Below are 27,175 nucleotides of genomic sequence, written 5' to 3' on the forward strand. Positions count from 1 at the left end.
GCAGGGGGTGTCAGTAACCAGTGGTAGAGATACAGCCGCTGCAGGGGGTGTCAGTAACCAGTGGTAGAGATACAGCCGCTGCAGGGGGTGTCAGTAACCAGTGGTAGAGCTACAGCCGGTGCAGGGGGTGTCAGTAACCAGTGGCAGAGATACAGCCGGTGCAGGGGGTGTCAGTAAACAGTGGAAGCGATACAGCCGGTGCAGGGGGTGTCAGTAAACAGTGGAAGCGATACAGCCGGTGCAGGGGGTGTCAGTAACCAGTGGCAGAATTACAGCCAGTGCAGGGGGTGTCAGTAACCAGTGGTAGAGATACAGCCAGTGTAGGGGGTGTCAGTAACCAGTGGCAGAACTGCAACAGGTGCAGGGGGTGTCAATCAGTGGTAGAACTACAACAGGTGCAGGGGGTGTCAGTAACCAGTGGTAGAACTACAACAGGTGCAGGGGGTGTCTGTAACCAGTGGCAGAACTACAGTCGGTGCAGGGGGTGTCAGTAACCAGTGGTAGAGATACAGCCGGTGCAGGAGGTGTCAGTAAACAGTGGAAGCGATACAGCCGGTGTAGGGGGTGTCAGTAACCAGTGGCAGAATTACAGCCAGTGCAGGGGGTGTCAGTAACCAGTGGTAGAGATACAGCCAGTGCAGGGGGTGTCAGTAACCAGTGGTAGAGATACAGCCGGTGCAGGGGGTGTCAATCAGTGGTAGAACTACAACAGGTGCAGGGGGTGTCTGTAACCAGTGGTAGAACTACAACAGATGCAGGGGGTGTCAGTAACCAGTGGTAGAGATACAGCCGGTGCAGGGGGTGTCAGTAACCAGTGGCAGAGATACAGCCGGTGCAGGGGGTGTCAGTAACCAGTGGCAGAGCTACAGCCGGTGCAGGGGGTGTCAGTAACCAGTGGCAGAGATACAGCCGGTGCAGGGGGTGTCAGTAACCAGTGGCAGAGATACAGCCGGTGCAGGGGGTGTCAGTAACCAGTGGCAGAGATACAGCCGGTGCAGGGGGTGTCAGTAACCAGTGGTAGAGATACAGCCGGTGCAGGGGGTGTCAGTAACCAGTGGCAGAGATACAGCCGGTGCAGGGGGTGTCAGTAACCAGTGGCAGAACTACAGCCGGTGCAGGGGGTGTCAGTAACCAGTGGCAGAGATACAGCCGGTGCAGGGGGTGTCAGTAACCAGTGGCAGAGATACAGCCGGTGCAGGGGGTGTCAGTAACCAGTGGCAGAGATACGGCCGGTGCAGGGGGTGTCAGTAACCAGTGGTAGAGATACGGCCGGTGCTAGAGATACGGCCGGTGCAGGGAGTGTCAGTAACCAGTGGCAGAGCTACGGCCGGTGCAGGGGGTGTCAGTAACCAGTGGCAGTGCTACAGCCGGTGCAGGGGGTGTCAGTAACCAGTGGTAGAGATACAGCCGGTGCAGGGGGTGTCAGTAACCAGTGGCAGAACTACAGCCGGTGCAGGGGGTGTCAGTAACCAGTGGTAGAGATACGGCCGGTGCAGGGAGTGTCAGTAACCAGTGGCAGAGCTACGGCCGGTGCAGGGGGTGTCAGTAACCAGTGGCAGAGCTACAGCCGGTGCAGGGGGTGTCAGTAACCAGTGGCAGAGCTACAGCCGGTGCAGGGGGTGTCAGTAACCAGTGGCAGAGCTACAGCCGGTGCAGGCGGTGTCAGTAACCAGTGGTAGAGATACGGCCGGTGCAGGGGGTGTCAGTAACCAGTGGTAGAGATACGGCCGGTGCAGGGGGTGTCAGTAACCCGTGGCAGAGCTACGGCCGGTGCAGGGGGTGTCAGTAACCAGTGGCAGAGATACAGCAGGTGCATGGGGTGTCAGTAAATAGTGGAAGCGATACGGCCGGTGCAGGGGGTGTCAGTAACCAGTGGTAGAGATACGGCCGGTGCAGGGGGTGTCAGTAACCAGTGGTAGAGATACGGCCGGTGCAGGGGGTGTCAGTAACCCGTGGCAGAGCTACAGCCGGTGCAGGGGGTGTCAGTAACCCGTGGCAGAGCTACTGCCAGTGCAGGGAGTGTCAGTAACCAGTGGTAGAGATACAGCCGCTGCAGGGGGTGTCAGTAACCAGTGGTAGAGATACAGCCAGTGCAGGGGGTGTCAGTAACCAGTGGTAGAGCTACTGCCGGTGCAGGGGGTGTCAGTAACCAGTGGCAGAGATACAGCCGGTGCAGGGGGTGTCAGTAAACAGTGGAAGCGATACAGCCGGTGCAGGGGGTGTCAGTAAACAGTGGAAGCGATACAGCCGGTGCAGGGGGTGTCAGTAACCAGTGGCAGAATTACAGCCAGTGCAGGGGGTGTCAGTAACCAGTGGTAGAGATACAGCCAGTGTAGGGGGTGTCAGTAACCAGTGGCAGAACTGCAACAGGTGCAGGGGGTGTCAATCAGTGGTAGAACTACAACAGGTGCAGGGGGTGTCAGTAACCAGTGGTAGAACTACAACAGGTGCAGGGGGTGTCCGTAACCAGTGGCAGAACTACAGTCGGTGCAGGGGGTGTCAGTAACCAGTGGTAGAGATACAGCCGGTGCAGGAGGTGTCAGTAAACAGTGGAAGCGATACAGCCGGTGTAGGGGGTGTCATTAACCAGTGGCAGAATTACAGCCAGTGCAGGGGGTGTCAGTAACCAGTGGTAGAGATACAGCCAGTGCAGGGGGTGTCAGTAACCAGTGGTAGAGATACAGCCGGTGCAGGGGGTGTCAATCAGTGGTAGAACTACAACAGGTGCAGGGGGTGTCAGTAACCAGTGGTAGAGATACAGCCGGTGCAGGGGGTGTCAGTAACCAGTGGCAGAGATACAGCCGGTGCAGGGGGTGTCAGTAACCAGTGGCAGAGCTACAGCCGGTGCAGGGGGTGTCAGTAACCAGTGGCAGAGATACAGCCGGTGCAGGGGGTGTCAGTAACCAGTGGCAGAACTACAGCCGGTGCAGGGGGTGTCAGTAACCAGTGGCAGAGATACAGCCGGTGCAGGGGGTGTCAGTAACCAGTGGCAGAGATACAGCCGGTGCAGGGGGTGTCAGTAACCAGTGGTAGAGATACAGCCGGTGCAGGGGGTGTCAGTAACCAGCGGCAGAGATACAGCCGGTGGAGGGGGTGTCAGTAACCAGTGGCAGAGATACAGCCGGTGCAGGGGGTGTCAGTAACCAGTGGCAGAGATACAGCCGGTGCAGGGGGTGTCAGTAACCAGTGGTAGAGATACAGCCGGTGCAGGGGGTGTCAGTAACCAGTGGTAGAGATACAGCCGCTGCAGGGGGTGTCAGTAACCAGTGGTAGAGATACAGCCAAGGCAGGGGGTGTCAGTAACCAGTGGTAGAGCTACAGCCGGTGCAGGGGGTGTCAGTAACCAGTGGCAGAGATACAGCCGGTGCAGGGGGTGTCAGTAAACAGTGGAAGCGATACAGCCGGTGTAGGGGGTGTCAGTAACCAGTGGCAGAATTACAGCTAGTGCAGGGGGTGTCAGTAACTAGTGGTAGAAATACAGCCAGTCCAGGGGGTGTCAGTAACCAGTGGCAGAACTGCAACAGGTGCAGGGGGTGTCAATCAGTGGTAGAACTACAACAGGTGCAGGGGGTGTCAGTAACCAGTGGTAGAACTACAACAGGTGCAGGGGGTGTCCGTAACCAGTGGCAGAACTACAGTCGGTGCAGGGGGTGTCAGTAACCAGTGGTAGAGATACAGCCGGTGCAGGAGGTGTCAGTAACCAGTGGCAGAGCTACAGCCGGTGCAGGGGGTGTCAGTAACAAGTGGCAGAGATACAGCCGGTGCATGGGGTGTCAGTAACCAGTGACAGAGATACAGCAGGTGCAGGGGGTGTCGGTAACCAGTGGTAGAGATACAGCCGGTGCAGGGGGTGTCAGTAACCAGTGGCAGAGCTACAGCCGGTGCAGGGGGTGTCAGTAACCAGTGGCAGAGATACAGCCGGTGCAGGGGGTGTCAGTAACCAGTGGCAGAATTACAGCCGGTGCAGGGGGTGTCAGTAACCAGTGGTAGAGATACAGCCGCTGCAGGGGGTGTCAGTAACCAGTGGTAGAGATACAGCCGGTGCAGGAGGTGTCAGTAACCAGTGGTAGAGATACAGCCGGTGCAGGGGGTGTCAGTAACCAGTGACAGAGATACAGCAGGTGCAGGGGGTGTCAGTAACCAGTGGTAGAGATACAGCCGGTGCAGGGGATGTCAGTAACCAGTGGCAGAGCTACAGCCGGTGCAGGGGTTGTCAGTAACCAGTGGCAGAGATACAGCCGGTGCAGGGGGTGTCAGTAACCAGTGGTAGAATTACAGCCGGTGCAGGGGGTGTCAGTAACCAGTGGTAGAGATACATCCGGTGCAGGGGGTGTCAGTAACCAGTGGCAGAGCTACAGCCGGTGCAGGGGGTGTCAGTAACCAGTGGCAGAGATACAGCCGGTGCAGGGGGTGTCAGTAACCAGTGGCAGAATTACAGCCAGTGCAGGGGGTGTCAGTAACCAGTGGTAGAGATACAGCCGGTGCAGGGGGTGTCAGTAACCAGTGGCAGAGCTACAGCCGGTGCAGGGGGTGTCAGTAACCAGTGGCAGAGATACAGCCGGTGCAGGGGGTGTCAGTAACCAGTGGCAGAATTACAGCCAGTGCAGGGGGTGTCAGTAACCAGTGGTAGAGATACAGCAGGTGCAGGGGGTGTCAGTAAATAGTGGCAGAATTACAGCCAGTGCAGGGGGTGTCAGTAACCAGTGGCAGAACTGCAACAGGTGCAGGGGGTGTCAATCAGTGGTAGAACTACAACAGGTGCAGGGGGTGTCAGTAACCAGTGGTAGAACTACAACAGGTGCAGGGGGTGTACGTAACCAGTGGCAGAACTACAGTCGGTGCAGGGGGTGTCAGTAACCAGTGGTAGAGATACAGCCGGTGTCAGTAACCAGTGGCAGAACTACAGTCGGTGCAGGGGGTGTCAGTAACCAGTGGTAGAGATACAGCCGGTGCAGGAGGTGTCAGTAACCAGTGGCAGAGATACAGCCGGTGCAGGGGGTGTCAGTAACCAGTGGCAGAACTGCAGCCGGTGCAGGGAGTGTCAATAATCAGTGGTAGAACTACAACAGGTGCAGGGGGTGTCAGTAACCAGTGGCAGAATTACAGTTGGTGCAGGGAGATAAGTAACTTGCTCATAGACCATCTTCCTCAAAGCAGACAAATAGGCTTTGTATGAGTATACAGCAATTACAGTATTCAACTTGTAGCACTCCTGCTCCTGTATAACTACACATCCCAGCATGCCCTGGCAAGAGCAAAACTTTGGCAATGCATTCTGGGATTTGCTGTTCCCCGGCAGCTGGACTGGTGTAAAATACCATCTGTCCCAGTTTCGGTCATGCTGTGCCCATGTATGGCTGGTTAATAACCATGATCACCTGCTATGTACTGTACCATGGAGCTGACACTCACACACATTAGTGACATGTTATTTGTTAGAACATAATTATAAATCAGGAATAATGTGAGTAGCACTGACCGGACCCCGTTCTTCTTACAGGTCATCATGAAATCCTGCAGCGGCATCGATTATAAGGAATTTTTTACTTTCCTGAAGACTATAGCAGAGCACAGGATCCGGGAGCTGGAGAACGCCCCCCAGGGCTGCCCTCCGGAGGGGTTAGTAGACGTAATGGTGCCCGGTCCCCAACATTCACGTTCCGATATTGGGAAAATCGCTGATATTTTGACCATACTCGTTGCCAATCAAGACTTTCAAAAAGTGGACAACAAGATTTTAACTTCACCTCCTGGGGAATTACTGTCCCAGCTGCAGCGGCTGATTGGTTGTCAGCCATCGCCTTGATTTTAGATGACATCTCCTGCTATTTATTTACAGGCATATATCCTACTGCATCCGCTTTGTTCCGGGTAGAACATATAAATATCTGGGAATGTTGGCATTGCAGAGGATCCGGGAATAAAAAGAGCATTGTGTTTTTCATGGTTCCCTGCTATACTTCCTATAAGATGTGCTTTGTTCCTACAGAAGATGACCAGATCAGATGCTAATGGGCTTTGAACATTGTCCCCTGTAATAAGAACTCTTGTGGATGAGCAAAGAAAATCCTATGACAGTCGTCTTAGATCTGTTTCCATTGAATAAGGGCATAATGGGGCTAATTTACTAATACCGCTTTCACACCGCCAGTATGAAGAACAAATGCCGGGGACTGCAGCTCCGGACCCCCGTTCTCACTGCTAGGCAAATTCCTGGTTCAAGCAGTTCTATCCAGTAATTTGCCTTTCAACACTGATTTCCAACCCCGGTAGAAAGCTGGGTTGGAGACCCGGCAATTTCGACCAGGGTTGACCCGATCATAGTGTTCCCTGCACCCTGCCCATTTTTAGAACCTCAAAATGCACCCTGCACTTTTTGTGTGTGGCATTGTGCGTCCTTACAGTGCCCCCCGTCGTGCTGACATGCCACTGAGAACTTTCGGTGTGTGCCATCATGTGTAATGGGCATTATGGTGTGTGGTATAATGTGTAAGGGGCATTACAGTGTGTGCCATAATGTGTAACGGGCATTATGGTGTGTGGTATAATGTGTAAAGGGGCATTACAGTGTGTGCTATAATGTGTTATTTTCATTATGACAGAATATGTAATGGACATAGCAGAGTATGACAATGTTTAATGGGCGTAATCCTAGTGCAGTTTTATCCCCATCCCCCATTTTTGTGTGTGTTTCTGTTGTAAATTTCGAATATAAAATGTGCCATCCCGATTTTTTTAAAAGTGCCAGCGCTGGCTGCTTTCTTCTTCTTTCTTTTTACAATTGAAAAAAGTGCCCTGTCTGGTGGTCAGCCCCATGTCTGGTGGTCAGCACCCTACCCTAAAAAAATCCTAGAGTGAACACTACGATCACACTGATAAACAACCTACGTTGAAAGGCAAATTTACCGGGCCAACAGACTTGACCTGAGAATTTGCTAGGCAATGAGAATAATACTGGAGGTCATTTAGGAACCGTGCACAATTTTTCCCTTACCCTCCTGTATCGAAACTAGTCCCTTTCTGATTTTTTTGTGACTTTTGCACTCCTGCACATTTTGATCAGACTGCTTCACACTACAACCCGTTCTCACATTTGGGACACCCCATTATTACATGTTTTCTCAACAACAAAAAAAACAAAAGCTTCTATTTGTTTGGTGACCTTAGTGCAGCATCTATATCTAGTGGTGCAACTTTTATTTTTGGTACGTCACACCATTGATCTGCTTATACCCCAAAATGTAACTAAAAAGCTTCAAAAGTGATAAAATGGAGAGTGATAAGCAGCCAGCCAATCAGCTCCTACCTGACATGTCACAGACTGTGTTTGAAAAATGCCAGACAGGAGCTGATTGGCTGGCTGTTTATCACTCTCCATTTTATCACTTTTGAAGCTTAGAGAATCTGGCCCAGAGTGAGAAAACCCAGAATTTGACATTCATTTGTCCCTCTGATTCCTGTATGTGTCCAGCATTTAATGTCAATCTTATTCCTAAAGGTGGTCGCAGATAAAAATGTCACATTGCTGGGAGAAGAGGCAGGGAAGTCGCTGGTCGGAGGAGCATGCTCCTCCGACCAGCGACCATTCAGGGGCTGAAAACAGGAGCGCGCACTCAGTGATTTATCCCATCGCGGGTAATATGGTCGATCAGCGACCATATTTCCAGCGATATTTGCAATAATCGCCCCCGTGTGTACGCAACCTTTAGTTACCGAGCGTCCCTCTTTCAGGTATTTGTGAACCAATTTGCATCATAATTCAGTATTTACTGGGGGTTGTTCTTGTCTTCTAAAAACAACCCACTTACAATTCCCACTGGTTTATTAGGCTCTATCCTGGTACATACTCACGGCGGTTTGCACAGATCAGCCAGGGCTGGTGGCACTATACCGGGGGATACCCTCTGCCACAGGGCTAAACATCTCTCGGTCCGCCAGCACAGAGTTGGCATCACTAGCGAAGTTGGGCCCACAAGGAAGTTTGAAATAACTTGTGACACATGACTTGGCAGCATTTAAGCTGCAGTCCGATGGAAGATGCAGGGGCGAGTGGTGTGATTGTGACGCCATGACGCCACCACGCTCCACTAATCACGGGAGTGTGAAGGACGAGTCGGAGTAAAGCAGTGACCCTGGCGACAACTGGAAAACGGGTTCGTTATTTTAGATCTATAGTGTCTAGTTCTACAATCAAAAGGTCGAAATAAAGTCATCTGATACGTAGTTTAAAAAAAAAATCGGTTTATTTACATAGAAATAGAATTTGATGGGAACAGAGCGGTCCGTCTGGATCGCCCTTTGTGTAATATTATCCAAGTCTAAGTAATACAAAAGAATAAATCAGTGTATTTCTAATTAGCGATCAACACTGAATCAGACCCTTATATTTGTACATGTGCTGGTTAGTTCAAAATATGACAACTCCTCACAGAATCACAAGTGAAATAATTGGCCCCACCTGTGGATCTTTTAAAATGTGTCAATGAGTAATGAGTGCACCTGTGTACCTGCCGGATGACCTGGAAAACGTGAACTTAGTGGGGTCCTGAGGACCGAGTTTGAGAATCCCTGCTCTAGATAACTCTAAAAATACTCCCAGCAGCATCTGCAAGTAACGGGAGTTACGGCCTCATTCTTGATTTTAAGTAAGGCAAAAGAAAAAGAAAGTATCTTTGTGTCTGGAACAAACTAACTTGCAAGGGGGGCAAATACATTAATATTGTTTCTGTGCATTGTAAATACCAACCGTATTTGCATGCAGCTCACAGATATTATCTTTCTTTTTATGCTACAATTTAGTTGCCAGTTTGAACAACCCCACCCAAAATGAACTTTCTCCGCACCTGTTACATCGGCCCCCACCGCAGTGCAGCATGGTTTTACCCAGTCACTTGCTTTTTTTGTTTTACTTCCAAACATGAATCAGGTCTCCCATACAGAAGAGCCGGTACTTATGCATTATCTGGGCTCCCATACAGAAGAGCCTGATTTTGGATGTGTGTATAATTACTACATTGTTTAATATAAGTTCTTCCTAGTGTAAGGCCGCCATAGTTTTTGCAAGAATGATCATCGTTCTAGAGCAGACTATTATTTTATGTGCTATTACTGTAATTTTAATGGCTGTCATCACGCCGCTTCACTCAGCACAGCGATTAAACTTAATAGGCAGCGTGACCCTAATTGACTGATAGTCCGTTAGAAATTAAAGTCATTTTCTCTGGCAGCGGCATACAGGATCCGACACGGTCACTGGCTAAATATATGAACCGCTAATATTTTACTAAAGGATCCTGCATTATAGTACAGAATGCAGGGGAAATTGTCTTCTTTTGTGGAACGCGCTATTTTTAAATGGCCAAAGCTAGACTATTGTAATTGTACCGATATCTCGTCTAGTTACAATAAATAATTCACTTCTCTGTACAAAGCCAATCACTAAGATGCAAAAACTTAAGCGTGACATCAAGTGTCTACATTATTCACTCCACTTTGCATAGAATGAGATTTCGGATGTGTGTCCAAAAACAGAACATGAAAACCTTACATTTTAATACCAAAAGCCCCATAAATAATTTAATACTTTGTTTCAAAATCGTCCTGTAGTGTAGCGATATTTGGCGGATATTTACATGACTGCTGCCACCTCTACTGCAATACTCTATAATAAATAATTCCCGTATATATGGCGGCTGCAGTTGTCTGTGGATGTCACCTGGATGATTATATTTGACCCAAAGCAATCATTGTTACATGTCTGTCTGTTTTTTGCAATTATGAATAAGATAATATTGTGACAAAATAAATGAACATTTCAATATTAAGTATAAAAATCAGCAGTTGCATTGACTTTGTACCAACTATCGTGATATGTGTTTCTTTTTTTTTTTTATTGTCTGGCTGCCCTATTATTAGACACACCACTCATTTGATTATTTCCTGGCTACATTAACCGAACCCTTATGTTAATAAATACAGTAGGATCCTTTGTCTAGGAGAGACTGGGAAGTCAAGAATTGCCTCTAAACATGACAAGCAGGCTGTTATTATAATGACCACTCTTTGCAGTACTTCTCCTGGCCAGTAGGTGGATCCAATCCTACATTACCTTCCTATTACTTTTCAGAAATAGTATGACTATTCTCAGACAGTTTTATATATTTATACATATATTTTTTTTTATAGTGTCCACTCTAGCATCCCGCGCCTTTCAAAACCTGTGCAGGTCATCTTTTCTGCCTGGGTGCTTCTAGCACAGACTGATCTGTATTTCAGCAGAGAGATACAGACCAAACTGCTAGACTCGCCACAGCAGAGAGTGGCACCCCAGGCAGGAAAGTGGAAGTGGATTCTGAAAGGTGCATGATGCCAGAATGAACACCATACAGTATACACTTCCTCTACATGTTCGTGATTTATGTGTACAGATGTATACTTAATAAAATGTATATATCTATATATAGATATATATCTCTGTCTACTGTCCGTTTTTGTGTCTCCAAAACACTGCCATCTGTTGGCAGCGAGTGAATCTACAGTACATCTCTTTCTCACACATGCATGTAATGTGACAAAACGTGCAGTCAACCCAACTAAAATTCAGTGCTACCGTGGGTTAAAGTGCTATCATGACGTAATTATGGATAGTTCTGATAAGCTTGGTTTCGTTGTCCACCGGTTTTCATTGCAACCAGTCACAAAACGGAGGCTCCATCACTTGAAAAGCCGAATTTCATCTCTTTTAATGTGTTCATAGCAGGACTGTGGAGACAGAAAGATGCGTTTTTTGTGGCCAGCTAAATAAGTATTCCTGGTTATTTCACCCTGACCATACATGTGGGTTCTGCCAGTCTACCCATGACCAGAGCACGCCTGTATGTACATGGCCAAACTGGTAGCAGCAGGATTCATTTTGGCATAACGCGGCTGATCATGCTGTAGGAAGATGTCAAGGCAGCGGTCAGTTCCAATGGGGAGGATCAGCTCACAGACAATGCTCTCCTTATCCGTGCCCCCACAGCGCTGTGCATGCGAGATCTCCAGCGCAGCCCGGAGCCAGCAGCAGGGCTAGCGTTGTCCCCGCAGTGGGCATAGGACAACGCTAGCCCTGAGCTGGCGAAGCGGCTGGGGCGATGTAACGCCTAGGCGGCTGTTAATACATTGCCCCGGTCGCTAATTACTGGGGGATTGCAGGGGACTCGGCGGGCTGTCCCTAGCGCACGTTAGGTGCGCTGATAATACATCTGCAAAAACGTAATCCCCCCAGCCCCAGTAAACTAGCGTTATGTGCAGAAATGCACATCAACGCTAGTTCATACATCTGCCCCGTGTGAGCTGGGTGTGGATCGTATTGTCGACAGAACTTAGGTCGACACCGTTGGGTTGACAGGTGTCTAGGTCGATATGGGTGAAAGTCGACATGGGTTTAGGTCGACACAGTGTCATGTCGACATGGGTTTGGTCGGAAGGTCGACGGGGTTTTTTTACAGGTTTTTTTTACCCGAATGTCGACACAGTTGACATGGACACAGTTGGAAGTCAACCGCAGCCCCTCGCTACTCTCGCAATGCTTCGGGCACGGTGCCTCGCTACGCTTGGCACACTATTTTATTCTCCCACTACGCCCTAGTGGATGGTAGGACATGAAATACCGCCTGTCGGCTCAAAAAAAACTTTCGACCTGTCGACCTAACTCTGTGTCGACCTAAAACCATGTCGACCTTGACATCTGTCGACCTTCACCCATGTCGACCTAGACACCTTTCTAACCTTGCCACCTGTCGACCCAACGGTGTCGACCTACTGTAAGTGCTGTGGACAATACGACCGTATCCCTGTGAGCTGAAGAAGTGTGTTATATTTATACAGAGATCAGCAGCTATCTACGATTTAGTGTTAGAATGTTTTATTATAGTCATGTTTAGTATCGCTGTATTTCTTATTACATTGTATAAATGAAGTAATGATTTATATTATGACATATATAGATTATATTATGATAGCTGGTTTAGTTTTTAAAGTTATAGACACAGATAATTACTGATAGTAACATGTAAACGGAAATTAACGGCGGAAGACCCCTGCAGAATCACTGGGCAAACCTGTAGAAACCCTCATGGACATGATCTAAACACCAAGCTGCCTTCCAACCAGCTTCCAGCTACCTGAGGGGACTGACCAATAGATTACACTGGAGAAATGACCTCATCACACTTTTGTTTGATGTTAATGAAGAGTTTGTACTCTGACCCTGAAGGCGGAGCTGTTTGTATTTTTCTTGTGGATCGGTATCGGTGCGAGCTGTACTTTTGGACTTATGCTATATACTTTTACCTGGGAGTAAAGGTGGCCATACATCTACAGATCGATTGTCAGATTGGGCTTGTTAGAACAAACACCTGGTAATATCTGAATGGCAGTTTGTCAGTTTTCCAGCATTTCAAAGCAAAAGGTCAACTGTCATTTGCTCTCATCCATTACCAGGATTATGTTCCAACCAGCCCAATCTGACAATCGATCTATAGATGCATGGACTTGCTGGCCTTATGTGGCAGGACACTGAGCAGGGGAGAAACGCGACCACCCACCTCCAGCGCAGTCAGTAGAAAGTCATATATTCCTCCCCGGTTACTGGGGTCCATCAGGTCCTGGATAAAGTGGATTTCTGCTCCCAAATGTTGTATCCTGGAAAGACGACACAAATAAAACATCATATACAAGAAAAAATACCGTGTGCAGAGTGGGAGCAGCCATGTAGGACTACATTTTACGGTACTTGTGTATTTTGGCGGCGCCCCCGATGTCCGTCGTACGATGAACGTATCGCATCGCATGCCATGCACCCGATGGCATGCGATGCGATGCGACGTGATTTTGACCCCCTACACGATCAAAAATCGTATAAGCACCCTAAAGGGTGCTTTTGAGCACCCTAATGGGTGCTTACAATGTTAAATGCACCCCCACGCCACCCCCCCACTATAAACGTGAACCCGAAGCGTAGCGAGCCCGCGAGGGGCGGCGGTACGCGTCCTACGACCTTTTCATACCCCCACTATCCGCGTCGGCGTGGAGTTGAGAATAGAATAGTGTGGCGAGCGCAGCGAGCCACCGAGCCCGAAGCGTGGCGAGCCCCGCGAGGGGACGCGGATACCTTCACAGGTAAACGCGTCCCTTCGCGGGCTTCACAGGTACCCGCGTCCGCTCGCCTCGCTGTGCTCGCCACACTATTCTATTCTCAACTCCACGCCGACGTGGATAGTGGGGGTATGAAAAGGTCGTAGGACGCGTACCGCTGCGCTCGCCACGCTTCGGGTTCATGTTTATAGTGGGGGGGTGGCGTGGGGGTGCATTTAACATTGTAAGCACCCATTAGGGTGCTTAACATTGTATAAGCACCCATTAGGGTGCTTATACAATGTTTAATCGCATCGCATCGTATGGCATTGTATGCCATGTACAATGGCATACAATTTCAAAATTGTATGCCATCATGCACTGTCGTACGATATCGCATCGCATACCATCGTATGCGTTATGGTATGCGATGCGATGGGTGCCATCAAAATACACAAGTACCCATTTTACTAACAGGTGGCCAATCACTATTAAACGGTGACATCACTGAGGCTCTAACATCAGCCCAGATACTGGTGATGTCACTTGTGTCTGGTGAATGGCTATTATTATTATTACTTTTTATTTATACGGTGCCACAAATGGTTGGCAGCACCGTAAATAGGCTATGCCTCCGGACCCCTTTTTGGGAAAGGCCATTGTGTGACATTATTACATCATAATGTATATTACCCTGCTCGAGATACGACGTATATCAGTAGTGGCAGCAAGTCGTCCATAGGGAGTTTATAGTCCTTACTGACCACTCGCGACACTGTTGTTTCAATCTCCTTGTAGGTCTTCAGGATGATTTCCAGCTTCTCCTCTGGGTCCACGGTTGAGCTGAAGAAACACATTTTGTGGATTAACATGAAATGTTTATCAGTGACCATGGAGTAGGAAATGTGATCACCACACCGGAACGTATGATCACACTGGCTAATGGACTAGAGGACATCAGTACTCCCTTGGGGGGGGAATGTGGGAATCCTGCCGTGCTGTCTATATTCTACGTTCTAGTGCTCAACACATTTGGTGCAACGGGATTGGTACTATATCCTGGCGGTCAAAATCCAGATGCCAGAATCCCGACCGCCGAAATCCCGACAAGGGGGGACGGACGTGGATCGCCCCCCCTTGCGGACTCGCTGCGCTCGCCACACAACGGGCCCGGTACCTCGCTACGCTAAGCACACTAATTTATTCTCCCTCTATGGGTGTCGTGGTCACCCATAGAGGGACAAAGTGCCGGGATTTCGGCGGCGGAATTTTGACCGCCGGGATTCCGACTTTATTGCGCAATGGGGGCAGTATAAATTGCTCTTCTATGTTTTATATAGCAGACATGGAACTTAAAGGACCGTGTGTAGCTCTGTGAGACTAAATGTTCAGAGTGGACTCAATAGGATGTATTTAGGAAAATCAATTCTTAATTTTCATCCATTAATAAATACAGTATGCGGCAAAAAATACTGCAGCTTTCCCTACACTGTGTACAGCACTACATACTGCAGCTTTCCCTATACTGTGTACAGCACTACATACTGCAGCTTTCCCTATACTGTGTACAGCACTACATACTGCAGCTTTCCCTATACTGTGTACAGCACTACATATTGCAGCTTTCCCTATACTGTGTACAGCACTACATACTGCAGCTTTCCCTATACTGTGTACAGCACTACATACTGCAGCTTTCCCTATACTGTGTACAGCACTACATACTGCAGCTTTCCCTCTACTGTGTACAGCACTACATACTGCAGCTTTCCCTATACTGTGTACAGCACTACATACTGCAGCTTTCCCTATACCGTGTACAGCACTACATACTGCAGCTTTCCCTATACCGTGTACAGCACTACATACTGCAGCTTTCCCTACACTGTGTACAGCACTACATACTGCAGCTTTCCCTATACCGTGTACAGCACTACATACTGCAGCTTTCCCTATACTGTGTACAGCACTACATACTGCAGCTTTCCCTATACTGTGTACAGCACTACATACTGCAGCTTTCCCTCTACTGTGTACAGCACTACATACTGCAGCTTTCCCTACACTGTGTACAGCACTACATACTGCAGCTTTCCCTCTACTGTGTACAGCACTACATACTGCAGCTTTCCCTCTACTGTGTACAGCACTACATACTGCAGCTTTCCCTCTACTGTGTACAGCACTACATACTGCAGCTTTCCCTCTACTGTGTACAGCACTACATACTGCAGCTTTCCCTCTACTGTGTACAGCACTACATACTGCAGCTTTCCCTCTACTGTGTACAGCACTACATACTGCAGCTTTCCCTCTACTGTGTGCAGCACTACATACTGCAGCTTTCCCTATACTGTGTACAGCACTACATACTGCAGCTTTCCCTATACTGTGTGCAGCACTACATACTGCAGCTTTCCCTATACTGTGTGCAGCACTACATACTGCAGCTTTCCCTACACTGTGTACAGCACTACATACTGCAGCTTTCCCTATACTGTGTACAGCACTACATACTGCAGCTTTCCCTATACTGTGTACAGCACTACATACTGCAGCTTTCCCTATACTGTGTACAGCACTACATACTGCAGCTTTCCCTATACTGTGTACAGCACTACATACTGCAGCTTTCCCTATACTGTGTACAGCACTACATACTGCAGCTTTCCCTATACTGTGTACAGCACTACATACTGCAGCTTTCCCTACACTGTGTACAGCACTACATACTGCAGCTTTCCCTATACTGTGTACAGCACTACATACTGCAGCTTTCCCTATACTGTGTACAGCACTACATACTGCAGCTTTCCCTATACTGTGTACAGCACTACATACTGCAGCTTTCCCTATACTGTGTACAGCACTACATACTGCAGCTTTCCCTATAGTGTGTATAGCACTACATACTGCAGCTTTCCCTATAGTGTGTACAGCACTACATACTGCAGCTTTCCCTATACTGTGTACAGCACTACATACTGCAGCTTTCCCTATGCTGTGTACAGCACTACATACTGCAGCTTTCCCTATGCTGTGTACAGCACTACATACTGCAGCTTTCCCTATACTGTGTACAGCACTACATACTGCAGCTTTCCCTATACTGTGTACAGCACTACATACTGCAGCTTTCCCTATACTATGTACAGCACTACATACTGCAGCTTTCCCTATACTGTGTACAGCACTACATACTGCAGCTTTCCCTACACTGTGTACAGCACTACATACTGCAGCTTTCCCTACACTGTGTACAGCACTACATACTGCAGCTTTCCCTATACTGTGTACAGCACTACATACTGCAGCTTTCCCTATACTGTGTACAGCACTACATACTGCAGCTTTCCCTATGCTGTGTACAGCACTACATACTGCAGCTTTCCCTATACTGTGTACAGCACTACATACTGCAGCTTTCCCTATACTGTGTACAGCACTACATACTGCAGCTTTCCCTATACTGTGTACAGCACTACATACTGCAGCTTTCCCTACACTGCGTACAGCACTACATACTGCAGCTTTCCCTACACTGCGTACAGCACTACATACTGCAGCTTTCCCTATACTGCGTACAGCACTACATACTGCAGCTTTCCCTATACTGCGTACAGCACTACATACTGCAGCTTTCCCTATACTGTGTACAGCACTACATACTGCAGCTTTCCCTATACTGTGTACAGCACTACATACTGCAGCTTTCCCTATACTGTGTACAGCACTACATACTGCAGCTTTCCCTATACTGTGTACAGCACTACATACTGCAGCTTTCCCTATACTATGTACAGCACTACATACTGCAGCTTTCCCTATACTGTGTACAGCACTACATACTGCAGCTTTCCCTACACTGTGTACAGCACTACATACTGCAGCTTTCCCTATACTGTGTACAGCACTACATACTGCAGCTTTCCCTATACTGTGTACAGCACTACATACTGCAGCTTTCCCTATACTGCGTACAGCACTTTCTGTTTATCTGTGAAATTTCAAATAATCAGATGCATAGGGTGGCACTGAACAGGAGATTCTCACTGCATTTGGGTGTGATTCTCATTACATTAAAGCTAAATAGTTTGTTTTATATACAGTACACGTACGCAGGAACAGCACCAGCACTTAATGGTGATTTCTACGGAACTATAAAGGCAGGCCAGCGGAGTGTTGGTGGGGGGGGTCTATGTACTTACATTATCTTCTGGAGACACTCGGTGGCAGAATTGAAGCACTTGTGTCTCACTATCGAATATCTCTGAAAAACAAATAACAACACTCAGTATGACCATTTCCACCCTGTTGCCATCAAAACCACGTGACTAATACCGTTCCCTTTCATTCTATAATGGGTGCAGTGTATGTGTGGTGCACATGGGCCTTCGGGTCCAGGGGGACCCACACTGCACCCATACATTATACTTATTCCTCTGGAGTCCTGCAGCGGTATCACTTTACCGGAAACGCAAATTAGTAAAAAAAATAATGACTATAATGACTGTCCTTATACGGACACAGGACTATAATGCCGGTCCCTATACTGACACATGACTATAATGCTGGTCCTTATACTGACACATGGCTATAATGCCGGTCCTTATACTGACACATGGCTATAATGCCGGTCCCTATACTGACACACTAATGCCGTTCCTTATATGGACACATGACTATAAGGACACATTTATGAACACAGATGTACACCAGAGAAGGACTACATGATCATTGCAGCATCTGTGCCCCTGTCAGCAGCCCCAGTGTGTTTAAATGCAATGAGACACTTAGTCGTGTAAAACCTATGCCGTTGCATGCTCCTGAGGAAGCGGTAATAGCGAAGCGTGCGCCGGCACCATCAGCCGTGTGAAAACTCACTGTGTTTGTCTCCTCCCACCGCTCACTTGCTACTTATCTAGCATCTCCAGACACTAGCCCTTTTAAGGGCTAATACACTCAGTTGCCAGATGTGTGTCTGCCTCGTAGCCGCATTGCTGTGTGACACAGCTCACTTAATCTGATGTGAGCACTGCACACACAAGGGGCAGACAACCTCATATTGCCAATGCCGCTATTATTAACTAAAGTAATTTACATGTCCCATTTGAGTCTGCACCATACTCTCATCGGGGGAGGAACTCTGCAGATTAACTCTGTCAGTGTACTCCATTAACCCTGTCAGTACCACAGGGGTTCATCGTTAATTACATAAAAAGTATACCGTTAAGTATTGTGAACACATATATGGAACAATTCTGTGCAGGTTATCCGTGACGATTTGCTCAAATGTGCTCAAATTAACCCTGTCAGTACCACTGTGATGTTTGTTGATTATTGATTGACAATTCAGCGTTTCATGCAAATTTATCATCCTATGACTGGGCTATATTAATTGGTTTATCAATCAACTCAGTACTGGTACTCTTCCATGTATATCAGTAGAATCAGCATATTACGTTACATAAACTGACAGTTAAAATGAAGAATTATAAACTGTCACCTTTCTACTCCATTGAGGTCCTTAGATATAAATATCTTACACATTCGAATGCAGACTTAAGAAACAGGGGAGCCTGTAAATATTCTCATAAGTCCAATGTGCAGATAAAGGAACCTCAATACATTATTATTATTATTATTATATATTCTTTAAAGAGATTATTACTTGACACACGTCAGATTTGCACATGCTGTTTTACGCACCGCCTTCACTTTGTTTGTAAATGTGTTTTTTAATAAACACTTCGCAGTTTTAAATAAACCAATAAAGGTTATATTTTATTGTGATTTCTCTCTCCCTATTGGTGCACCGCACCGAGACAATTTCTTTTCTGTCCTGCTTAACTATTTACACCAAATAAGGACTACATTATCATTGCAGCATCGGTGCCCCTGTCAGCAGCCCCTGTGTGTTTTAACGCAATGAGACACAATTAGACATCAAATTAACCCTGTCAGTACCACTGTGTTGTTTGTTGATTATTGATTCAGTGTTTCATTCAAATCTACACCGTTGCTCGCTCCATAGCGCTCGGTGCTCGAGTATGGCCTGCTCGTACTGTCATTCATACTGTAGCGTGTTTAACCAGTGTAGTGAAATGAGATGAACGCACAGCAGTGCACTTACACAAGTGTAAATGATGTGGTCATTCGCTCCATATTTTTGGGCTCCCATGAAGCCCTGGTTGAATCCCGGTAGGAAGGAGGTCAGAAGAAACATGGAAGAAGTTGTGCTCTGCGCCGCACCCTCACCGCGCCACCATATTACACTACAGGGAGTACCCCCCCTTGATAGACTGGCAACACCCCAGGTAACACCAATAGACCCCCCCCCCCCCAGTGCATCCATTTACTGCTAACAGGTCTCACCTTCCTCCTTGGGCGAGGTGTGGGCAGCGACTTGCTGGGGACACCCGGCCTCTTGCTGACCTGCGGACCATGGATGAGGGCGCCAGAAACTTTTTAGATTTTTTTTGTTTTCTCCAAACATGGTGAGACGTGCCCAATGCATGCAGCATTACGGTTAGTAGGAACCAAGGGGCATTCCGTGGTGCTATAGGGAGGAGGGGCAGGACGGGCAAGAGGGTATACAGTACACCTTACCATCTCACAGCACTGGCAGGCAGAGGTTACCAAGTATGTATAGAGTCATACAGACGTATTACCACTCGCTTGGGTCAGAACTGCCCAGGGGACTGCGCAAGAGTAGTGTTGAATATATTTTACCCTTTAATATTCTGTTTGGCTACTTAGGGCAGTATTCAATGAAAAAAATTTGCCATGTTTTATGGCGAGTTTGTGCTTTTCTCGCGTTGGATGGAGACTTTTGCTCTCAAAAAGCGAGCAACTCGATTCAATGTGCGCTTCTCGCCGTCTTTCTGAGTGATTTTCGCCGTGTCTCTCCGTGTAGCAATTCTCCATCTTTTCATGGAGAAGTGGAATGTGAACTTTTTAAATAAAAGTTTTTTTGTTTTAATTTTGGTGTCAAAAAATCAAGAATTTTATTCTGAGAAGGGGCATGCTATTTTTATTCATGTGCTTATAGCACATGAATATATATTTAATTTAAAAAAATATATATATATTTTTTTCACAGAGCAGCCAGCAGGGGGCCGGGAGCCGAGCCGCTCATTAGATATTCATATATTCACTGCACCCGATCATTACATATGCATGATCGGGAGCAGTGAATATACCCGGTCCCCTGTTGGCTCTCCCGGGGGGGGGCAGCCTGTGCTGCCTGGCTCCCGGGGAGCCCACCTCCCCCCCACATACGTTCTGGGGCAGGCAAGGAGGCAAGGAGACGCTTGTCCGCTGCAGGGGTTAAGATTCGCCGCGAGGTCGCCCCTCCGACATTGAATACGTAGAGAGCGAGTGGCAGCCAGCCCTCCGGAACGCAGCGAGTGTGCAGCGAATCCTATACAGGATTCGCGGCACACGGCGATATTTCTCATTGAATACTGCCCTTAGACTTTACCAACCACTTCTCTCCATGAGTAGACATTAACCAGAATAGTGGGCAGAGCACTGGGCAGTGCCAGCTTTAATCTGACCAGTTTATGGCTTTGGCAAAACCCTAGTTCTCATGGGGTGATGCACAATGCAAAATAACCCAGATAATGATACTGATACAGGGTGAAGAGTGCGACAAGTAGAGGGGATGAAGGAGAAACTGTTGAGGGAATATAGCGCTAAACATGTACCAATAAAACGCAGCTGCGAGGGTGTGGGTGACTGGGTGAAACATGCAGAATGTCACAGACAAACGCCATTTCCAAGCAGCATCCGGGAAGCACAGAAAGCAAGCCGATGATATGATTACATACCTGCGTCCCTTCCATCTACACACAAGTGTTGGAATTCTAATGGGCTTCTGGAATTTACAAACTGCATACTGGGACAGTCCTGAATACATTTATACAATTTGCCGGTGTTAGGGGTGAGCTGCAGGCACTAGGACCGCTGGGTTGGTGTTTCCTGGCTGAGCATCACATTGTAATACTTTATCTAGCACTATTATAGCGCCTAATCATTGTTCTACCTATGTAACACCTTTTATCATTCTCACCAATGTAACACATATTAACACACAGCTTCCCCTTCTTCCTTATGTAACACTTATTCACGCTTCTCATTAATGCGATACCTTGAGGCGGTGTGCTAGTGATGACTTGGAGGGTCCGGTGCCCTGGACTTGAACCTTAGGGACCCACCAGAGGGCACCTAGTCACGGTTAGTGGGCCCATATTTTTGGTCAAAAATTATGCTAAGCATCTAACATTGACATAATTATAACTATTCTCATTGGCAGAGCAGCTACATTTAGGGCGTGCAGTCCAAGGCTCCCTCCCCGCATTATAATTATATATATATATATATATATATACACACACACACACACACACAACATACACACACACAAACACATGCGCCTAAACACAACTAGGGGCTTACCTGATTGGCTGTCAGCTTCACATCTTTTAAAGGCCACAGCTGCCTAAACAGTTACAGAGACATATGTGATTATATGTGCATTATAATATGTAGTATAACCAGTAATGTACCATGGATACACACAGGCATCTGTGACCATTGCAGAATTCACTAGTGACATTCAAGGTACTGGTGTAACACCAGGTGTAACTGAATAACATCTACAGTACTTACATTACTTATATGGAGCTACACATTTACAGACTGCAGAATCATATTCACATGCCCCACTTCACACCTTATCCTGTCCTACCACATCTTACCTAGCCATTATCTCACCTGCACCAACCCAACTGCACACCAACTCCTCCTTAGCCACCCATTCACCCCAACTCCCTCTCACCTACCAAACCCAACTGCACCCCAACTCCTCCCCACCCACCCATTCACCCCAACTCCCTCTCACCTACCAAACCCAACTGCACCCCAACTCCTCCCCACCCACCCATTCACCCCAACTCCCTCTCACCTCCCAAACCCAACTGCACCCCAACTCCTCCCCACCCACCCCAACTCCCTCTCACCTCCCAAACCCAACTGCACCCCAACTCCTCCCCACCCACCCATGCACCCCAACTCCCTCTCACCTCCCAAACCCAACTGCACCCCAACTCCTCCCCACCCCAACTCCCTCTCACCTCCCAAACCTTACCAAACCCAACTGCACCCCAACTCCTCCCAACCCACCCATTAACTCCAACTCCCTCTCACCTATCTAACTGTACTCCAACGTCCTCTCACCCAACTGCACTCCCCTTCACCCACCTGTGCACTCCAACTCCTGCCAATCCAACTGCACCCCAACTTCGCACCTTATCCTGTCCTACCACATCTTACCTAGCCATTATCTCACCTGCACCAGCCCAACTGCACTCTACTTCACATACCCAACTGCACCCCAACTCCTCCCCACCCACCCACCCCAACTCCCTCTCACCTCCCAAACCTTACCAAACCCAACTGCACCCCAACTCCTCCCCACCCACCTATTAACCCCAATTCCCTCTCACCTATCTAACTGTACTCCAACGTCCTCGCACCCAACTGCACTCCCCTTCACCCACCTGTGCACTCCAACTCCTCCTCACCCACCCATTCACCCCAACTCACTCTCACCTACCAAACCCAACTGCACCCCAACTCCTCCCAACCCACCCATTAACCCCAACTCCCTCTCACCTATCTAACTGTACTCCAACGTCCTCTCACCCAACTGCACGCCCCTTCACCCACCAGTGTACCCCAACTCCTGCCAACCCAACTGCACCCCAACTCCTCCTCACCCACCTATTCACCCCAACTCCCTCTCACCTATCTAACTGTACTCCAATGTCATCTCACCCAACTGCACTCCTCTTCACCCACCTGTGCACTCCAACTCCTCCTCACCCACCCATTCATCCCAACTCACTCTCACCTACCAAACCCAACTGCACCCCAACTCCTCCCCACCCACCCATTAACCCCAACTCCCTCTCACCTATCTAACTGTACTCCAACGTCCTCTCACCCAACTGCACGCCCCTTCACCCACCAGTGTACCCAAACTCCTGCCAACCCAACTGCACCCCAACTCCTCCTCACCCACCTATTCACCCCAACTCCCTCTCACCTATCTAACTGTACTCCAATGTCATCTCACCCAACTGCACTCCTCTTCACCCACCTGTGCACCCCATCTCCCGCAAAGCCAACTGCACCCCAAATCCTCCCCACCCACCCATGCACCCCAACTCCCTCTCACCTATCTAACTGCACAGCAGCTCCACCTCACCACCCAACTGCACTCCCCCTGACCAACTTGACTGCTGTCAAACTTCCCAACACCACCAGGCTACACCCCATTTCTTCCTCAACCACCAACTGTTTCCCAACTACCACTCATTTACACCCCAACTCCCTCTCATCCACCAACTGTACCCCAACTACCCCTCCCCTACCAATTACACCCCAACTGCATCCCCACTTTACTAGACCTAAGCTCCCGATCACCCACCAGGTGCATTCCAACATTCACTCACTGACAAATTCATCTGCCCCTCACCATACCAAATTCACCTCAATGCCATCTCACTCACCTGACTACACCCCAACTCTCCCTCACTTACCAACTGCACCCAAGCACCCCCTCACCCACAATTTGCACCTCAGCTCAATGAAGGGAGGAACTCATTGATGTTACAGTATTTTCTAGATTATATTAAATCATAACACAATAACTCTGACAACCTTGAGCCATTTGTAAGTGTTCAGAAGATTTTATACATTTCTGATTTGTGTATTTACTTGCAATGAATTGAGGTCATGTTAAGCCCTAGATTTGCTCACCTCTGTACATCCAAAAACTCCAGCAACTTGGTGTCAGTCAGGACACCCAGGCGTACTATCCCCTGCCAGTAGAGGGCATCCTCATGCTGGTGGTACAGCATGTACAGCATAAAGAGGTCGGGGTGAAAGCGAGGAACGATGGCTGGGAGAATGAGGGTGTAGGGGTTCAGGTCCTCACTGCAAATTTAAGATACAAGTTAAGTCTCTAAAATTACGCGTTTCGCCAGTTTGTACTTAATTAAAGAACGTTATGTATATTATGGTGCTGCAATATAATAGGCTTACAGGTTTTCCTTAAGTGGTAGTAGGTTGGGATTGGCTGGATAATGGGAACAGAAGGCACATCCCTACTTTACCTACCACAACTAGGCAGGCAAATCATTGCCCCCAATGAATAAGGAATAAGCACTTACCTTATATCTTCGTCTTGTACTCTGGGGTGCGGCTGGTCCACTGTATCTGCTGTCATCGCAATTAAGGCCCTTTCCAATAAAAAAAAAAACACGTGCAATCAATTAATGTACATTGTTTAATGGGAAACCATTTCAAGGGAATATCTATATATATGCTAACTTCTCCTCACCTCTATAAGGTGAGGTCCCGCCAGTGACCACTAGAGGCCACTTGACGGACCAAATTACTCCTTTGTGTGCTAAAAGATGTCACAACAGAAAGTGAAAGCAATTTTTCAAGGGACAGTGATCGGTTTCAAACTTGCTGGATATGGAGAGAGGGAGCTGTGAGGACAGAGATTGGAGGTAGGAGCAGATAGGGACTAGGGGTGGGGTGGAGAGTTTGGGCTAAAAACTGTCACAGCTCAAAGTGAAAGTAAAAACGGTCACAGCTCAAAGTGAATGCAGAAGTTGTCATTTTGACGGGCTTTTAACTAGTACTGTATAATTCAGACCACAGATTTATATTTGGGAAGGAACCCTTTGATAATAAAACCTATATGAAATAATAAATTGCTTTTCAGTTTGGCAATAGTGCATCTATTTATATCTGGCTGCAAAATTGCTGTCAGATCTCTCTCTTGCTGCATTTTTCCTGATAAGGGCTACAGACATCGTCAACGTATCGTTCCATTCATATTGGGATATATATCCATCCTGGAAATGACAACTTACCTGAAAAACTCCCACAGCTTTTTAGCATAGTACTTGATCTCCTCCTGTGCCATGCTCAGAAGATGCAGGTTGGCCCCAAGACCAGAATACGTGGCCTGGAAAGCCACGGACAGCATCTTTATGTGTTTCTTCAAAGGATGGTGAGAAGATTCGAAAGCCTGGAAGGAAATAGCCTTTGCTGGTTACACCGGTATAAACCAATATAAAAATTTAGCCATAATATGCCACACCCACTACCTGCATCCCTGTGGAGCCACGTCTGCTTTATGATAAGCCACACCCCCTTAGCCATTATGGGAATATGATAGGCATATCATAGGGCGTTACAAACCAGATTAAACTTGATAACAGCATTTTGAAGATAGATTAAGATGGGTTGGATGATTTGTATGTAAATCGCATGGCAAATGGAACAGAGAGAAAAGAAGTGAGGATATGTGAGGACACTACAGTGGGGATGTGAGTGGATAACAAAAGGTTTATGAAGTTTATGTACAGTAGGTGGTTCTAGAATCTGATATGCTGCCAGAAGAGGTGAGTTTTTAGGGAATGCTTGAAGGTTTGGAGACTAGAGGAGAGTCTTATAGTGCATGGGAGAGGATTCCACCGTGTGTGCAGCCTGAGTAAGGTCCGGCAATCCTAAAGGAGAGCAAGCATGCATGTGGATGAGAGAGGTAGATCTTGTGAGGAGCTAAGAGGTTGGGTTAGAAGATATTTTAGAAGAGAAGAGATGTACAGCATGTTGGTGTAGTTTGGTTTATGGCTTTGTGTGTGAGTAAAATTATTTGGTATTGAATACCTCTTTCATCCACACTCATTACTCGCTCCCATTCCCGACTGCAAGACTTTCTTCGGGCTGCACCCACTCTGTGGAATGCCCTCCCAAGCACAATAAGACTCTCCTCCAGTCTCCAAATCTAAAGCGTTCCCTGAAAACTCATCTCTTCAGGCAAGCTTATCAAATTCCAAAACCTGCCATTAGCCTTCATATACCGTTCCTATCTAATCACATCCCCACTGTACCGGCCACACATATCCTCTCCTATCCAATCACATCCCCACTGTACAGTCCACACATATCCTCTGTCCTATCCAATCACATCCCCACTGTACAGACCACACATATCCTCTGTCCTATCCAATCACATCCCCACTGTACGGTCCACACATATCCTCTGTCCTATCCAATCACATCCCCACTGTACAGGCCACACATATCCTCTGTCCTATCCAATCACATCCACACTGTACAGACCACACATATCCTCTGTCCTATCCAATCACATCCCCACTGTACAGGCCACACATATCCTCTGTCCTATCCAATCACATCCCCACTGTACAGGCCACACATATCCTCTGTCCTATCCAATCACATCCACACTGTACAGACCACACATATCCTCTGTCCTATCCAATCACATCCACACTGTACAGACCACACATATCCTCTGTCCTATCCAATCACATCCCCACTGTACAGACCACACATATCCTATCCAATCACATCCCCACTGTACAGGCCACACATATCCTCTGTCCTATCCAATCACATCCCCCACTGTACAGACCACACATATCCTCTGTCCTATCCAATCACATCCCCACTGTACAGGCCACACATATCTTCTCCTATCCAATCACATCCCCACTGTACAGTCCACACATATCCTCTCCTATCCAATCACATCCCCACTGTACAGACCACACATATCCTCTCCTATCCAATCACATCCCCACTGTAGAGGCCACACATATCCTCTCCTATCTAATCACATCCCCACTGTACAGGCCACACATATCCTCTGTCCTATCCAATCACATCCCCACTGTACAGACCACACATATCATCTCCTATCGAGTCACATCCCCACTGTACAGGCCACACATATCCTCTCCTATCCAAACACATCCCCATTGTACAGACCACACATATCCTCTCCTATCCAATCACATCCCCACTGTACAGACCACATATATCCTCTCCTATCCAATCACACCCCCACTGTACAGACCACACATATCCTATCCAATCACATCCCCACTGTACAGGCCACACATATCCTCTGTCCTATCCAATCACATCCCCCACTGTACAGACCACA

General features: G+C 47.8%; 2 protein-coding genes across 7 annotated transcripts in view; one reads left to right on the forward strand and one right to left on the reverse strand.

The window, feature by feature from the left end:
• Positions 1-10,406, forward strand: part of JMJD4 (jumonji domain containing 4) — a 322,213-nt gene extending 311,807 nt beyond the window's left edge. Inside the window, exon 6 of the mRNA XM_083186687.1 lies at positions 5,501-10,406. Coding sequence (XP_083042813.1) covers positions 5,501-5,806 — 306 coding nt within the window. The 3' untranslated portion in view covers positions 5,807-10,406. The remainder of the gene's footprint in view (positions 1-5,500) is intronic.
• Positions 8,220-27,175, reverse strand: part of ALS2CL (ALS2 C-terminal like) — a 104,029-nt gene continuing 85,073 nt past the window's right edge. For all 6 annotated transcript variants that reach the window (XM_083186685.1, XM_083186684.1, XM_083186686.1 and 3 more), the window contains 8 exons: positions 25,071-25,228; positions 24,357-24,425; positions 23,944-24,120; positions 21,577-21,619; positions 17,325-17,386; positions 13,810-13,959; positions 12,588-12,684; positions 8,220-10,761 (listed from right to left, as the gene is read on the reverse strand). In XM_083186685.1, coding sequence (XP_083042811.1) covers positions 10,714-10,761; positions 12,588-12,684; positions 13,810-13,959; positions 17,325-17,386; positions 21,577-21,619; positions 23,944-24,120; positions 24,357-24,425; positions 25,071-25,228 — 804 coding nt within the window. In that variant the 3' untranslated portion in view covers positions 8,220-10,713. The remainder of the gene's footprint in view (positions 10,762-12,587; positions 12,685-13,809; positions 13,960-17,324; positions 17,387-21,576; positions 21,620-23,943; positions 24,121-24,356; positions 24,426-25,070; positions 25,229-27,175) is intronic.

This window comes from Crinia signifera, chromosome 5, assembly GCF_055691185.1.
Source record: "Crinia signifera chromosome 5, ASM5569118v1, whole genome shotgun sequence".
In the NCBI taxonomy this organism is placed as follows: Eukaryota; Metazoa; Chordata; class Amphibia; order Anura; family Myobatrachidae; genus Crinia; species Crinia signifera.